Source organism: Microtus oregoni, unplaced genomic scaffold (genome assembly GCF_018167655.1).
Source record: "Microtus oregoni isolate MIOR12 unplaced genomic scaffold, Mior012 000032F_ref0000030, whole genome shotgun sequence".
NCBI classification, from domain to species: Eukaryota; Metazoa; Chordata; class Mammalia; order Rodentia; family Cricetidae; genus Microtus; species Microtus oregoni.
Window position 1 is genome coordinate 29,026,819 of NW_024543091.1, and position 16,934 is coordinate 29,043,752.

General features: G+C 51.1%; 1 protein-coding gene across 4 annotated transcripts in view; it reads left to right on the top strand.

Moving 5' to 3' along the window:
* The window catches only part of Pml (PML nuclear body scaffold), a 37,928-nt gene extending 22,511 nt beyond the window's left edge, over window positions 1–15,417 (top strand). The window contains exons 5-9 of one of the 4 annotated variants that reach the window (XM_041679650.1): window positions 1,164–1,301; window positions 1,704–1,965; window positions 2,410–2,462; window positions 10,840–10,990; window positions 11,968–15,417. In XM_041679650.1, the coding sequence (XP_041535584.1) occupies window positions 1,164–1,301; window positions 1,704–1,965; window positions 2,410–2,462; window positions 10,840–10,990; window positions 11,968–12,755 (1,392 nt within the window). In that variant the 3' untranslated portion in view covers window positions 12,756–15,417. Of the gene's footprint in view, window positions 1–1,163; window positions 1,302–1,703; window positions 1,966–2,409; window positions 2,463–3,724; window positions 3,950–10,839; window positions 10,991–11,967 lie in introns of those variants that run through there. The other 3 variants (XM_041679651.1, XM_041679653.1, XM_041679652.1) reach the window with 3 other exon arrangements.
* The last annotated feature ends 1,517 nt before the right edge of the window (window positions 15,418–16,934 follow it).

A 16,934-nucleotide genomic window follows, 5' to 3' on the forward strand; every position in this document is an offset into this window, starting at 1 on the left:
AAACATCCAGTCCCATAAAATCCATTGAAATGCTTTAAAGCCAGAGTTCACGCTGGCAGCACAGCTCCAAGAAGCCGCGATTTAAAATGATGCAGCGTTTTTTTCTGCTGCTGATGCCGAATCAGGAAATCTCTCTACAGCACGCCACCAACAAACAGCAAAAATCTGTGTTAAACTCTCTCTTCCTTATTTTTAAGCCTTCTCAGGTTTTTAAGTGGATTTAGTCCATCACATCTGTTGAAATAGGAGCAGCAGGGCTGCGTCCCCGGCACCCGGCCGCCCCCACGGCTAGCTTTACCCAAAATAATTACACAGAAACTGTATGCTTTTAAACATCACTTGGCCCATTTCTATCTAGCCTCTTCTAGGCTAGCTCTCGCACCTGGACTAGCCCATTTCTAATAATCTGCTGTAGCCCATGAGCTGGCTTACCAGGAATGATCTTAACCTGCGTCTGCCTGGAGTGGGAGAATCATGGCGACTCACCTACTCAGCTTCTTTCTCCCAGCATTCTGTTCTGTTTACTCCACCCACCTATGTTTTAACCTATGAGGGCCAAGCAGTTTTTTTATTGCTTAACCAATGAAATCAACAGATTGATATATGACACTCCCACATCACACTACTGGAGCTCTGTAGGGACTACATACTCTTTTAGATACATTGGAGGTGTTTGGCATCTTTCATCCATATCACCTTATGAAGCAAATGTTATTAGCCCATTTTTTGGAATGAGACTGAGGCCCAGTGAGTTTTAAGTAATTCCATTGTGTAGCAGCTGCTGTGAGCTTGCCCCATCCCTGAGTCTTAACTGTCCAGCAGCTTGGATTTTCTCACTGCCGCAACTCTACCATTGCTGAGGGAGGTGCTGCCCTCAACAACAGCAAGTGGCTTGTCTCTAGAGGCATGCACGCTAGGCTAGTTGTCAGCCATGTTCTGAGGAGTTGGGCCTTGTGGTCCCTGAAGTATCTTCCTGCCCTGTCAGGAAACTGCTGATGCCAGCTGGGTACCGGCAACCCAAGTTCAGAAGGAGGTGACGTCATAGAGGGTTTGGGAAGAATTACTTGTCCCAGCGACTGGGACCAAGAAGCTTACAACTGAGGCAGGTTGTTAGACCCAGGGTTCCTGGCCATTTCTGACTTTCTTGTTACCTGATCTTCTAGCCCAATGAAGTGCAGAGTGCACAGGCTGAAGCCCTGAATATGTCTAAGACCCAGCCTGTGGCCATGGTACAGTCAGTGCCCGGAGTGCACCCTGTGCCAGTATATGCCTTCTCTATGAAAGCCCCCACCTATCAAGAGGTAAGTACCCCTACTCAACCCTGCCTCACCTGAAGGGCTCAGACTCCATCAACAGTGAGGCATAGCCAGATGACAATCTGGACCTTCCTGAGGTCTTATTTGCTTAGCATGTACCCCCATATTCTCCATTGCTCAGGGCTGCTCCACTAGGAAGCCCCCAATAAACTTGATCCCAGCTGGGATGCTAAGATGACCAAAGCTGTAAGGCCAACAGAGATGGCTGGCCAGCGGCCATGACCAGTGTGCATGACAACCCAAGAGAGCTTCCTGACTGCAGAGATTTGGTCAGCATGGCCAAAGGAACAGGAGCAAAAACATGCCACAAGCCCATGGCACTCAGCTCAGGGTCCTCAGCCCAGCAACACTGGAGGCTCCTGAGTCGCCCCTGTAATCACTGTGCAGGAAGCCTCTCAGACAGTCATCTCCAAGAAGAGGAAGTGCTGCTGCCACAGCGATAGCTCCAGGAAGATGATCAAGATGGAGTCCACAGAGGAGGATGAGGACAGGTTGACCAATAGCTCCCCTGAGCAGCCCAGACCCAGCACTTCCAAGGCCGTCTCACCTCCCCATCTGGATGGGTCTTCCAACCCTGGGAGCCCCATCCAAGAAGAAGAAACCCTCCTGCTCACCGGCAATCATGTAACCAGCGACACAGGGGAAACAGGTAGGGAGATCAAGCCGGCTGGCCCCTGGGTAGGACCCTCATGCTGTCCTCAGATATCTGGAACACCCCCACCCCACAGCCTGATTCCACCTGCATTCCCATGCATACCTTGCTCTGAGCTGCCATTGAGTATGGAGGGGTAGTTTAGGCTGTGATTCCAGTGTGGGACACTTCCAGTGTGGGACACCTGAGGGACCGTGCCCCAATCTGACTCCTTTCCTCCAAAACTGCCAGTGCCAAGCACTGTGCCTTGGGGATATATATATATATATATATATATATATATATATATATATATTCCATCTCCTCCTGATGGGCACAGGACAGGGCATCTGTCACTCCCAGCCCACTGGCTTACAAGGACTCTCCTGGGTGGCCGTCTCTCACCCCAGCCAGTGGACACATCAGGAAGGACCTAATGCCTCTACCCTCTCTCCATTTCAGAAGAGCGAATTGTGGTGATCAGCAGCTCAGAAGACTCAGATACCGAGAATCTGGTGAGTCACTCCTGCCTTCTCTCATTTAAGGTCCCAAAGGTTGAGCCACAGCAGGGAACTCTCAGGCTCATCTGGCGCCTGGGAAATTTGCCTTGAAATTTTCCAGCAAGGCAATAAAAGCTTAAACTGTATCAAGGAGAGTCTGCAAGTACCGGCTGCATGCTTATTGCAGCCTAGCCTTCTTACGGCACCAAGCAAGAATTCCTATGAAATGCTTGCTAGACTGCTTCCTCCAGGGCCTGGCTGTCCTCTGGAATACCCAAAGATCTGTATAGAGCTTCCTTATATATTTTCTATCTGCTAAATTCTCTTTGAGGAAAGCTGGACAAGAGTTCATTCCCTGGTTGATCAAAGAGCTCGGTGTAGTGGGGCACGCCTTTAATCCTAGCATTTGGGAGGCAGAGGCAGGTGGATCTCTGTGAGTTTGAGGCCAGCCTGGTCTACAGAGCGAGTTCCAGGACACCCAGAACTATGTAGTGAGATCCTGCCTGAAAAACAAACAAAAAAACAAACAAACAAAACAACAATAACAAAATAAGTCCATGAAGGCTAGTGATGGAAAGATTGTGTCTATGGGTAACAAATAATGGACAGGAGATGTCTTATTTACTTTTTTGTAACACCATGACTAAGGTATGTTATAGTAGGAAGAGGTTATTGGACTTACAGTTTCAGAAGGCAATTGCATGACCATCGTGGCAGAGAGCATGGCAGCAGGCAGGTATGGTGCTGGAGCAATAGTTGAAAGCTCACTTCTGATCCACAAGAATGAGAGCTGCTAACTAGGAATGGCATAGGCTTTTGAAACCTCAAAGTCCACTCCCAGTGACAGGCCTTCTCCAACAAGGCCACACCTCCTATCCTTCCCAAACAGTTCTGCCGCCTGGGATCCAAGTATTCAAACATTTGAGCTTATGGGGAACATTCTCATTCCAACCACCACAAGAACTACATGTAAGAATTTACTTTGTCTTAGAAAATGTCTTTAAAGGTGTATTATAATGAAACCAGTGACTCTTCTGTACCTTGTGGTATGTTATTAGAGACAAGGCTGTTAAATGTCCAGGGAAAAACAGGGCCTGAGTAGAGAGAAAGATTAGATCAGGGTCCCCAAGGTTCTTTCCGGCCCGCAGTCTCAGATCCCATTTTGGAAAATATACAAAGCCACTGAACACAACTGCAGCACCCTTTGTGCCAACCCACTCCTTCCTGCTGAGCACCCGAAGAGCCTCCCACCCACACTGGACCTCCCACTCCACCAGGGTCTGCAGTCTACCTCAAGGCGCCTCCCAGCCACCAGCTTGGTCTTCCCATCATCCCACTGAGCAAGCTGCCAGCCCTGACCTGAGTCTTCCAGCCAACCTACCACTTGCCAGAAGTTTGCTGCTGTCCTCTGTCAGATCTGCATTTTCTCATACAAAGCAAGGAAAGCCACGTGCCTTCATCACACCCTCGGTGACCTGTATCCCCCAGGGATATTGTGCTCTAACACAGGCCTCCTCTTGTAGCTCAGGCCACCACCCCTACCACCAAAGGGCATCCCGGGCATCCTGCTGATGCCTGCATACCATCAGCACACTCTGATTGATGTGCAGAGCCTTCAGGGCTCTCCCAGGGCTCCCTTGGATTTTCACCAGTGGCTTTGCAACGTACTTTTTCTCCCTTGCTCCTCCATGACTTCTCAGACTAATGCTTCCTCCATGGGTGGGGCACAGGTAGCTGGTTGTAGGAGGCCGCTTGTTCATTCCCGGCTGCCCAGACCACAAATAATCACTCAGAAACTATATTAATTAAATCACTGCTTGGCCTATTAGCTCTAGCTTCTTATTGGCTAGCCCTTACATCTTAATTTAACCCATCTCTATTAATCTGTGTATTGCCATGTGGGTGTGGCTTACTGGCAAGGTTCTGTCCTGCGTCTGTCTCTGGTGGGGCTACATGGCTTCTCACTGACTCCCCCTTCTTTCTTCCAGCATTCAGTTTATTTTTCCCTCTCTAGCCCTATTCTACCCTATCACAGGCCAAGGCAGATTCTTTATTCATTAACCAATAAAAACAACACATACACAGAAGGACCTCCCACACCAACCAGTCCCCTCAGATATTCTAATAAAGTCCCTATGGAGAATCCCAAGTTCAAGGCCCACCTTGAAGTCTTTGGAATCTCATTACCACCACCCTACCCACCCAAGAGGCCTCATCCCTACACCAGTCCAGGCCTGGGCCCTCTATCAGATGGACCCCTAAGAACCTGAGCTCTTTCCTCCTCCGTGGCTGCTTGCCACCCCACTTCACTGTCTGCAGTCTTGTGACCAGATATCCCTGCCCATGATGCAGAGACTCTATCCATCCCGAGACCTGCTGGTATGACTGCTCAATAAATACTTGTTAAACGATCTCCATTGTGAACCCTTATTCCACGGCCATCAGATCCTGTGTAGGACCTTCCCTGTGGGGGGCGTTTGTCTTCTCCCTGCCTGGAACCTGGTTCTTCTCTGGGGGAAGCCATGGCTGTCTTCCTTTCACACTTAGGAGCATCCAAAGTGAGAAGCAGGACGAGGCCTATACAGTCCATCTTCTGGTGGCTTTGAGGTCCAGCTTTTAGGATGTAGCTAGCTTTATCTCCCCAGTTTATCTCAGACCCCTGCGCACCTCCCCTCTCACGGAAGGAAGATAGGACCATCTGCCCCCTAGATTTCTTCTCCCCCTCATGCCTTGCTTTCTTCCTGGTTGATTTCAACACCCACCATCTGTCCTACACTCCTTGATGTCTGAAGGATCTTCAGCCTGTCACTTCAGCTGCCAAGCAGTGATATGACCATACTGTGTTCCTTGATACCATCTCTAAATGGACTGCTCTGACGACCACAGCCTCTTGTTCCTTGCTCCTGCAAAACTACCATCACCCCCCTCCAGCTGAGGTGGAGACCTGCTGACAGAAACCTCAGGAAGATTCAGGGTCCTGTTGACTCTCTGCTGCCTCCTGTAGGCAAGCTGGAGAAAAGCATACAGGAAGGCAAAGAGCAAAGGGCTTCTGGTCACACTTGTCTACTCTCATTTGGCTCCCCGGGGACACATCTCTGGGCTTCATCCTGGTCCTCAACTCTTACCTCTTGACTGTACGTTTCGCCCTGGGAGAAAACAGAAACACTTTTGACTGTGGAAATCATGGGTGTCTGCTACCTAATTACAGATCTGCCTGTTGCTATCCCTTCTCTTCTTCTACCCCTTCTGCCCGGAAGTCTGCCTGCCTGCCTCTAAGACCCACACCTGTGTCTGGCCCAGCTAGCCCAGCCATGGCCCTGTGGGAAGCCTCATTGTCTCATGCTCATCTGCCTATCTCTTTTGATTCCTCCACTGTCTTCTTGCCAGTCGCCACCCACTCCCTACCTCTCCCTTGGCCTGTGCTTCACGCTGCTCATCTCACTTCCTGCACCTCCCACCCTGCCTACAAACCCTACCCATCTGTCCCAGGGAAGCTCCAGGCTTCTCTGCACAGTGGTCCTAGATAGTCCATGGCATTCTTGACTGGGTTGGCCTCTTCCCAGAAATCTGTCTTCTCTTTGCATCTCTGGGTACTCCATTCCAAGTCTCCTTGCTCTTGTGAGGGCTGACGTTCTGGCATTGTCTCTGGACCTTCTTTTCCCTATACTCTGTGCAGCCCGTCCTGAGTAGTTGTTACCCGGAGAGAGCTGATGCCCGTGCCTGCTCCTGACTGCCAGACTAGCATGTCAGGTCCTTCTAGCTCTGCCCAGATGCCCCGTGTACACCTCACACGTTCTCTCCCCTCTCATGTCAGTCCTCTACCATCAGCCTAGGCACACAATGTGAGAACCCTGAAGGCCCCTTTTAAGTATGTCTCACCTCTGGCCAAAATGTGATCCTTGCCTTCTTATGGCTTATACTCTTCCAATACCTGGACATTTCTTTCTAGCTCATCGCCTTTGACAAAGTTCAAGCTACTACCTGTGGATGGAGGGGGAAGCCCAGGAAGGAGCGGTAGAGAAAAGTGTTCCAGCAGTTTTCCTAAACATTGGGCAGGGTTCAGTTCAGGAGATGCCAGAAGCAGTGTAGCAGATGGGGAGAGGAAGAGGGGTCCCAACTCCACCATCTTTGGGGGTATCAGGGTCATCAAAGGAGGAGGGAGATACACATTTTAGGCTAGGAAGAGGTGACTAGCTAGAAAGCATTGCTCGCTGTGCAGAGCAAACCTGGGGAGCGGAAGAGAAGAGCCCACTGCTTTTGTGAGTCTACATAAAAATGAACCATTACTAACTAACCATTACTAGGGCCTCTTGAGCATTTCATTCTCAACTCCACAGACCCTCCCAAACCCCCGAGACACTATAGCATACCTCCCTATAGATCCCACTCTGCATCTTGGAGGGAGGGACAGTGCCCCAGGCTATCCAGCTGCACATCCTCGCTGTGGGGCCTTTGTTCTGCCTTGCAATGAGGGGTTATTCTATAGTATTGGCCTGCTCAGGGGCCACCTTTTCCTAGTGAAGCAGTGGAGGTAGGCCCCAGCTTGGCTTGAAGCTAGTTCTGTCTGAGGGGAGAGACTGAGCAGGGAGGAATCCATTGGAAGAGCTCACCCCTACAGCAGGGTCACAGATTTGGAGCAGGAGGCGAGTCCCAGTCTCTTGTAGAGTCCTTGGGATGAGAACTGTTGCATAAGCCCCGGAAGGGTGAGCGAGCCCTGCACCTAGCCAGGGCCACTGTTTAGGGAGTCACAGCAGAAGAGACAGGTATTCTCAGCCATGTTTGTGACAGTTGACCAGACACCTTGGTAGCAGAAGGACCAACTGGAAGCTAGGGGGCAGCCTGTGACAGATCTAGCAACGATGACTGACCGAGGAAGAGAGGTCAATGGGCAGCATCTGGTGCAGAGATGCAGTCACGATATCGATGAGTATGCATATCAGAGAATGTGAGGCAGGCACTTGGCTGAGAAGGTGGAGCTGTTTGCCCAAGAGCAGAGCTGCCCGCAGAAGGGCTGGAGGAGCAGACAGAAGGGTCATAGCAGTCAGTTAGATGGCCTGGTTTCCTAATATCTTTGTTGTGCCTCCAAGGCCTCACGGCTGCAAGAACTAGGAGTTTGTGTCTCTAAACCCCAGAGATGCGTGTGTCTCGCTAAACTGAGGCCGGCTGTAGCTGAAGTTTGAGTGCTGAGAAAGGTTCTTCGGGAACACAGCTCTCACTGAGCACTGACGGAAGACACTAGATGGCTCCTTGAAGCGGAATGCTGGCCTCCCAAAGGATTTGGCTTGTGTCTGTTCAGTTGATGATCAAACACGGACTGAACCGCTGTGTAGACCAAGGATTCTCAAGCCTGGCTGTGCAGTAAGGAGTTGAAGCAATTGCAGATTGCTGGGTTCCACTCCTACAGATCCTAATTGAATTGTTCCCTGTGTAGCCTGGCCTTCCAGAGCTTTTTATACCACTAAGGCCTGGCCGAAATCAAGCACCGCTGGATTGGGGGATTCACTTGAGCATCTGGGTGAGAAGAATGTTTGCTTGTTTTAAGGAAAGTGACATTTACATCATGGGTGTGATACAGGAGGGACAAGAAAGGCCAGCTTTTGCCTCTGCCTGGGAACAGGGAAGGGGGACTTAGAGCCCACAGTGATACTTAAGTCTCCCATCCCATCCCTTAGGTTCTCACCATCATGCCACAGTTTCTTAAAGTGTTTTTTGTTTCCTTTGCTGTTCTCATTCCTGGACCAACCTTTCTTTTCTCGGCCCCATTCCTTTCTGCTTCCATTTCATTTTCCCCACTAGCATGTCTCTCTCTCTCTCTTTCTCTCTCTCTCGCTCGCTCGCTCGCTGTGTGTGTCCGTCCCTGTCCTTCACACCCTGTTCTGGTTTTTGGGATAAGATGGAGGAGTGAGGGCTGCAGGTGTGACTAGAGGCTCCCTTGCTGAGCCAGGAGGGAAGGATGCTCTGTGTGCCCTCCCTATAGGCTCTCCTCTTTAGACATGTCTTGCTTAAATGGTCCACTCCTGTCAGGCTGGCTTGGGATTTAAGAGGAGAGGTGAATAAGGAGTTTACAGCTGCATAACCTAAGTACATGGTGTTCCAGAGAGACCAGCCTCTGCCGTAGTGCATGGCAGTTCTCAGAGATGGGGGAGGAAGGGCTGTGTCCAGGCTAAAAGGAAGACCCAGCCTTTCCTACAGTCACATCTCAGAGGAAGGGAAAGAGGCATCTTATTGAGACACCCACAGGTTCCCTCAGAGAAGGCCGATTTAGAAATGAGGCTTCCTGCTATGTGGTGTGAAGACGAAGGCGCTAACCAGAAGGTCCAGCCGTGTGTCACTCCAGGTATCCTGCTCTGGAAGACTGCCTTCAAGGCCTGAAGAGACATCGCCAGAAGGAGATGGAAGTCATTGCCAGGGGTCATGTGGAAGCATCTGGGGCCACAAAGGGGCTTTTGAAACAGGGAAGATGAAGCCCATGTGTCATGGCAGTGGTAGCAGAATCGACCGGGCTGGGGATCCGGCTCTTCAACAGCTGGCGAGAGTAAACATTTCCCTACCAGGGAAGGACATAACCGTGGTGACTCAGCTCTGACCCCTAGTCCATGTGTGAGGATAGACACAGAAGCCCTGAGTAGAGGAAGACACTGGAAATGACCAGATTCTTGTGTGGGGCACAGAACTGAGTCTACTGCTCGTGCCTAGCAACTAGGAGGATGCCTCCAGGAAGGTCTTCACAGGGAAGGCAAGCAATGTGGGGTCTCTGGGTGCAAGGAGACTGGGAAGAAGTTGGGGTGCCTGGCACAGGACTACAAAATGCATGTTGAGTGAAAAGCAACCTCCTATAGGAAAGCCCAGCTCTGGTTAGCTTCCTAGGGAGCAATACGACTTCTCTTGGCTGAAGGTTTGTGGAAAGCAAGTGGTTTTGGAAGGCTGGGTGATAAACAGCCTGGCCAAAAGCAACTTGTGCAGGAAAGGGTTTATTTCAAGCTACAGCTTGTGGTCTGTCATCCAGGGAAGTCAGGGCAGGAACTCAAGGTAGGAGCTGATGGAGAATCAGTGGAGGAATGCTGCTTATTGGCTTGCTCAGCTGGCTTTCTTATACACCCCAGGACCACCTGCCTAGGGAGTGGCACCACCCACAGTGGGCGTTGCCATCTCATATCAATCACTAATTAAGAAAATGCCCTGCAGGTTGCCTAAGTGCAGTCTTTTGGAGGCATTTCCCCAACTGTAGTTCCCCCTTCTCAGGTAACACTAGCTTGTGTCAAATTAACAAACAACAACAACCAGGACAGCAGTTACGCTCAGCCCCAGGCGCTAACTCCATTGACTACCAGAGCAGTCTGTAAGAAGACAGACTTAGGGCCTTATGTGGGCTCTGTCCCAGCTGTTCCCCATCTGTCCCACTGCCCTGTCTCATGTCCAAACGTGGCATTCATAGGCCATTCAGCAGCTGTGCTGTTAAGTAACTTGGTGTATTATCCTCAGACATTCTAACCTGTCTGTAGCCCCCAGCTTCTTGGGAAAATCTCAGCGGTAGAAAGAGCCCGTCCCTTCCCTGAGGCCTGGGACCTTTAAAATGGTGTTCCAGCCAGGGCAACCTTGATGCTGAAGAGCCAAGTCTCAGTGTCAGCCTGGGGTGGGTGCCGGAGCTCCAAGGCTCCTCTGTGCAGCTGAGGTATGGGTGTGGAGAGTTGAGGTCTCCAGGATCTGAGGCTCTGAGCTGCTCCCTCCCACATCCTCTCCCAGTCAGGGAATGTGTGTCTGTCCACCTAGATGCGGATTTCAAGAGGCCAATCATTCCTTTCCTCTATATTGCAAGACACTGTGGGTCAGTGTGATTCTGAGGGCTAGGAAAGCCAGACCCCTGCCGCTTCCAAAGAATTGCCGGGGGTTGTGGATGAGACCATCTCTTGTTCCCATTTGTTTCTTCTCAGTCTGCTCAGAGAGGTGAGATTAGGAGCAGATTTATCTCAGGCCTTGCACACCTGAGCCGTTGACCTGCCTCCCTGATCTGCCACAAGCAAGCACAACTTGCCCCACCCCCACCCCCACCCCATCTCAAACTTTCACATACTTATGTCAACACTGTTCATAGATCCGTAGCCCTCACACATGTATCCCCACATCCATACCTGTACATTGTCATGCGTACTCTTGCTCACCTGTATGGTCCTACCCTCTCACATCTCCCTGCCTAAGCCGTGTTGCCCAGGCTCACATGTGTGACCCAGTTCACACCTACACACGCCTTTGTGCATCCCCTCTGTTCGGCCCTCTGGTGCACACGTGCCTACACCTCCCTGTATGTGTGCACACTTGCTATAGAGCACAGGCTCATCTTGCCCGGACCTTCAGGCCTCTGAACCCCTGACCTGTTGGCTTTTTTGTGTTGCAGTCCCCCCACGAGCTGGATGATAGCGGCAGTGAGTCCAGTGGCCTCCAACTGGAGGGCCCTAATTTCCTCAAGGCATCGAGTGAGAGTCTCGCTGACCCCCAAGCAGAAGACAGGCCTCTGGTATTCTTTGACCTCAAGATCGACAATGAAAGTGGGTTCTCCATGAGCTGTGCCACTTCTTTCTGTCTTAGTCTCTCAGTACCCAGGAAAAGTGCAGGTAGAGACACCCGTAAGGTTCCAGCAGCCCTTAGCTCTGGCAGGCCATGACAGCCAGGTGGACAGAGGACTCTGACCTCCCTGCCCCATGCCTGAAGTTCCTGTGTCTGCCTGCAGTGGAACTTGGCCATGAGAGGGAGACATGTAAGGCCACAGGTTCACTTCTGACAAGACCTCTACACAAAGAGGCTGGGAACAGTGTGTGGGCTCACTGTTGACAAGTAATCCACCCTTGAGCTTCGGCTGTGATCACACGTTTCCCAAAACAGGCCCCATCCCACAAATGGATACGCAAGGGAGGCCTGCAGAACCTAGGCCACAGGGAGCTGTGACTCCTCCTCCTCCTCCTCCTCCTGGGAGCCCCTTGTCTTCCTCACTGTCATCCTTGCCTGGCCCCTCAGCTCTGACCTTTTGCCCTGGCCAACAGTTATGGGCCCTACCATTGTGGCTAGCTTCCCAGCCAGAAGCATTAAGTATTTGCATAGAACAAAAAAGCCATCTATAGGCTTCAGGGGGAGATTCCGGGCCATGCTCTTAGGGAGGGGGTACACAGGCCATTTCTGCTGTCTGCAGCCCTGGGTTCTGATCCAGCTGGGACTGATGGGCTTGGAGGTAGGAGCAGGAGAATAGAAACACTGTCGTGTCTCTGGTGGAGGTGGAGGCTGAGAAAACACAAAAGGAGCAGAGTTCCCAGGGTTGGGCATCAGTGACAGGTGACTTCCTGACAGGCGAGTCCCCCGATCCCTCTCTCCCATCAGAGCCAGGCAAGAATTATATACGGAGGATATTTGGTTCCTTCCGGCAGGCCTCAATGTGGGTTCCCTAGGTAGTGGGTCAGCAGCCTGACCCCTTGCACCCACCCCAGTGCCTCCTGAGCCCTGGAACCTCACCCTGCCCCTCTTTTCTGCCTAGCCCAGAAAATTAGCCAACTGGCAGCCGTGAACCAGGAAAGCAAGTTCCGAGTACTCATTCAACCCGAGGCCTTCAGTGTCTACTCGAAGGCCGTCTCCCTGGAGGTTGGACTGCAGCACTTCCTCAACTTCCTCACCTCCATGCACCGACCCATCTTGGCCTGCTCTAAGCTGTGGGGGCCTGGACTCCCCATCTTCTTCAAGGCCCTGAATGATATTAACAAGCAGTGGGAATTCCAGGTCTCCATCTCCGGTTTCTTGGCTGTGTTGCCTCTCATCCAGGAACGCATACCAGGTGCCAGCAGCTTCAAACTTAGGAACCTGGCCAAGACCTACCTGGCAAGAAACATGAGTGAGCGGAGCGCCCTGGCTGCGGTGCTGGCCATGCGAGACTTGTGCTGCCTCCTGGAGGTCTCTCCAGGGCCGCAGCTGGACCAGCATGTCTACCCCTTCAGCAACTTGCAGTGCTTTGCTTCCCTGCAACCCCTAGTTCAGGCGAATGTCCTGCCCCGGCCCGAGGCCCGCCTCTTGGCCCTCCACAATGTGAGCTTCCTGGAGTTGCTGACTGCATACCGCAACAACCCACAAGAGGGCTTGAAGAGGTATGGTCGCTATCTGAGCCTGCAGACCTGCTCGTCGTCGGCGTCCACCCAGCTTGCTCAGTACCTCCAGGCTCTGAGCACCTACATGGAAGGACTGTTGGAAGGGTGTGACCCAGCCATGGCAGAGGGCAGCTCTGCTCCTTTCTCTAGCCAGAGCTTGGCCAAAAAGGCCTCCCAGCAGACCTGAAAGGAAGGGATGCCTGGCTTAGCAGGTGGCCACAGAGCAAGGAGCATTTCTGAGTCGGGCCCTACCCTGCACCGCATCCCCAGGTCTTAGTCTTCTATACAGAACCTGCTGTTTAGTTCAGGATAGGTGCCCTTTATCTGGGACCAAATGCTCTTTCTCTAAAATTCCTGCAGCAGTCGCCAAAGGCACCCCAGACCTAGCCCCTCCCTTGGAAGCCAGACTCGGGAAGACTTGAGTAAAGAAGGCATGGCCTCTGGGCTCTCTGGTTGGCCCTCATATGGTCCCTGTCACCTCACCTACCACTACCACAGCAGGGGCCTTGCAACTCTTCCCTGATGCTCAATGTTCCAAGTGATCTCCTGATAAGTCCCCACGAACAACACCTTAAGAAAGAAGTTCTCAAATGTGGGTTGCAACTATTGGAAGACACCTATTTCTGATGGTCTTAGGAACCCCTAACCGTAACTGTAATTTTGCTACTGAGCGGTGTCTCAGTTTCTAAGACCATTGGAAAGGCATGTTTTCCCATGGTCACGACCCACGGCTTGAGAACCCCTGCTCTAAGGCGTTGCTTACCACTATACCAGCAGCCTATGGGCACCCAAAGTGCCTTTCAAACCAAACTGCCCTTCATGAATTTGGGTTCTCCCAGCTCCCACTGGCCAGAGGCCCAACTGTGTTCACTTTTATTTTTTTTTAACACTTTCATTCCAAAGAGGCCTCCTAGCAGCAGAGAGAACGAGAAGCTGCTGCCCCATCCATCCCTGTCCCTGTTTCTACAGACGATTGACCCTTCCAGCTTTATTCTTTGTTCACGGGCCACCTAGCCCCTCCTTGCGTTCAGCCCTTCCAAGGGACACCCAGTGGGGCACTTGCATCTAGAGCTTGGGAAGGTGAACCTGTGGGCATTACTCAGGGTCCCCAGAATCAGGTTCTCTGGAGTAGGGCCTGCAGCATTAGCAGGTTCTCCAGGTGGCTCTATATGCTGAGTGTCACTGCTGTCACAGGCCACCTCACCTCAAAGGGAAGTAGAGGAAGTCCCTGGCTGCGTATACATTGAATATGGTTAGGAAAAGGTCAGAGCTCCACTCCGGTGTTCTGTAAAATGGGCTGGCTGGCCTGTGTTATTATCTCAGAGTCCCTAGCCAGCTTTGTCATCCTGGGCTCTCAGGCATGGGCAGCAGCTTGCTGGGGCCGCAGATAAGAAGCATCCTCACCCTTCTCTATGGCTAGCTGAACTGCTGTTGGCATTTTCCGCCTCCTCACCCTGACCCATTCCCTGCTTCCTGCTCCTAGGGTATTTCCCAGATAGCCCAGAGGTCCAGTCTTGACAGTCTCCAGTTTCATGTGGGTGATGCCTGCATCCCCACACCTCTGACCCATCCTATGGGTGACCCAGTGTTCTAAGGCATTCTGTAGAAGCTCATCCACACCAGGTGAGGCTGAACTCTGACAGCAATCCACTAGAGCACTGGTTTAGGTGGGGCTGAGGATGGGAGAGGAAGAGAGGCTGAGTCTATTGCCTGGCTGGGGCCATGTCTTACCCTCAACCCTCAACCTATCCCTGAACTAAACAGAGCTCACTGAGTCCCAGCCGCACCAGGCTGGCTGTCTTCAGTTGCAGCTGATCATGGATTTATGACAAAGGGAAGAAGGTATCGCCCTGTCCTATCTGCCATTACAGCAGTTAGTATGTGAATTTTTTTTTCTTGGTTTTCAGAGGCAGGGTTTCTCAGTGTGACCCTGGCTTTTCTGGAACTCACTCTGTAGACCAGGCTGGCCTCGAACTCGGAGCTCCACCTGCCCCTGCCCCACAATTGCTGCGATTAAAGGTTTGCATCACCACATATTGCCTGGCAAATATATGCATCTCCAAAGCCTAACGTTCCAATCACAGACTCCACCTAGCCTTCCTTTCCTAGATCCATCGAGCCTGCTCTTCCATGGGGACAAGAGGCTCTCCCAGGCATGGGTGAGCAGGTAATTGCCCAACTTGACTCAGGGAAATCTTTCTGAGTCTGGCAGAGCTGAGCACGCCCTTGTTCAGAGATAATGGCGCTAAGGTTATAAATCCTCTATTTCAAGTAGGGAAACCCAGGCGACTTTCCACAGGGTCATTCCCAAGGGTGAGAGGCACCAACTTTGAGAATTCCCTTCTAAGGTGAGGTGGGGGCCAGAGACCAGGACCTGTGGACCCTTTGCTTCTGGGACCTCTCCTGTTTTCAAGTTTCTAGAGCGGGCAATAAAATCCTATAAACTGAAATCGAGGGGCAGCGCAGGACACTGGCAATGTGTTTGTGCAGTGTCGTTGATATCCTGGGTGGAACTTAACTTGTAACTTTCAAGGCTCAGTGCACAGCATTCTAGTGCCCCTCGGCTGGGTGAAGAGCCAGGCGACAGCAACAGCATTATTAGACCCACTTCCTGTCCAGGTGCCCAAGTTCCGTTGCTGGAGCTCTGTTTGACCCTTTGACCAAAAAATATCAAAGTTTAAGTATACTGTGTATGCTACATTTTAAAATTCTGTCAAGATTTACCCTACCACCACTACTAACAACCAAGACCTCATTGGACTACAAGTTAGGACACTGGAATTCAGTTCTTGCGAGCTTGTGGCCCTGAGCTGGCACTGTTAACTCCCTGGTTCCCAGGCAGCTCCTTTGTAAATGAGATGATATGTATTGTATTTTAATGATGATGGAGGCTGCTTGCTCATTTCCCAGCTGCTCAGACTCCCGAAATAATCACACAGAAATATGTATTAATTAAAACACTGTTTGGCCCATAGCTTAAGCATATTTTTAGCTAGCTCTTATATCTTAAATTAACCCATTTCTATTATTTTACATTTTACTACGAGGCTCGTGGCCTACCAGCAAAGTTCATCTGGCAGCTGGCATCTTTCTCCTCTGGCGGCTACATGGTGTCTCCCTAACTCCACCTTCTTTTTCCCAGCATTCAGTTTAGTTTTCCTGTCTAGCTCTATTCTTCCCTATCACAGGCCAAAGCAGTTTCTTTATTCATCAACCCATAAAACTAACACATATACAGGACTTCCCACGTCATTTTTACTTTATGAGATCTTTGTTAGAATCAATGAGAAGATCAGTTTTCTGATCTTAAGGTCTTAATTCGCTAACACATAAGATGAGAGCTACCACTTTATAAGAAAACCAACAGCAAATCTTAGCAAAATAGTAATATTAATACACACTGTGTTGGGGGAGGGGGCCTAGGTCTGTGGGAGCCAAAAAGAGTCAGGTGCCACCTTGTAGCCTCTGAGCAGTAGTTGGCTCCGTGTTCCTAACACCTCCAATGGGAGAAGGACCTGGAGTAGAGAACAGGCTTCCCGGAGCCACTTGGTTTATCTCTGCCCCGCCCCTCTTTGGGGAACCAAAAGCTAGCTAGTTCAAGTTCTTGTGAATGTTCCTTGAAAGTCTGCTTGGCCCAGCCCCAGCCACCTTTCTCCAGCCTGCACAACACCCAGAAGCTACCCAAGTGCTGCTGTTCTGCCACCCTGGACCCCACCATTCCACCTTTAAAGCCTAACCTCTTAGCAGAACCCCCAGATCTCAGACGCCCCGCCCACCGCACATCAGGTTTGTCCAACTTCTTCGAATTCAGGGTCTCTGTCTCACATCGCACCCTTATTCTCTGTTAAGGGAATGGCACAGCTAGTTTGTGTAGGGTTCCGGGCTTTGACGCCCTAAACATTAAGTCAGGACACTGAACAAGCTCAGGTAGAAGAGGAGCCAAGCTCACGTTACTCGCAAATTCTGTCAGCAGAGGGCGCCACAGCCCACATGTCTGCCCAGAGGTTGCTGTTTGGGGACCATTGCGCACAGCACTCCCGAGGTTAGTATCCTACCCTTAAATTATGCCGACCCTTGGTAGAGTGCTGAGTATTCTCCTGGGACTCCAGGAGGCAGCTTTTAGGCAGCTGACCCATGGAGAACAATTTTCCAATGTTGAGCATTTTATATTTATTTGGTGAATACATATCAGAAATGATATTACCGATCTTGCTGATTTCTGAGGTACTGTCTCTCAGAATGGCACTAACATGGAAGTCTTTAAAGGTCTACTTGTCATCAATATCAAGCAACTATAAGCCCAGCAGGGACACAGTCCCAGCAAGCCTGTGAATGTGGAAGCATATGGTCTCATTATGCAGAAATG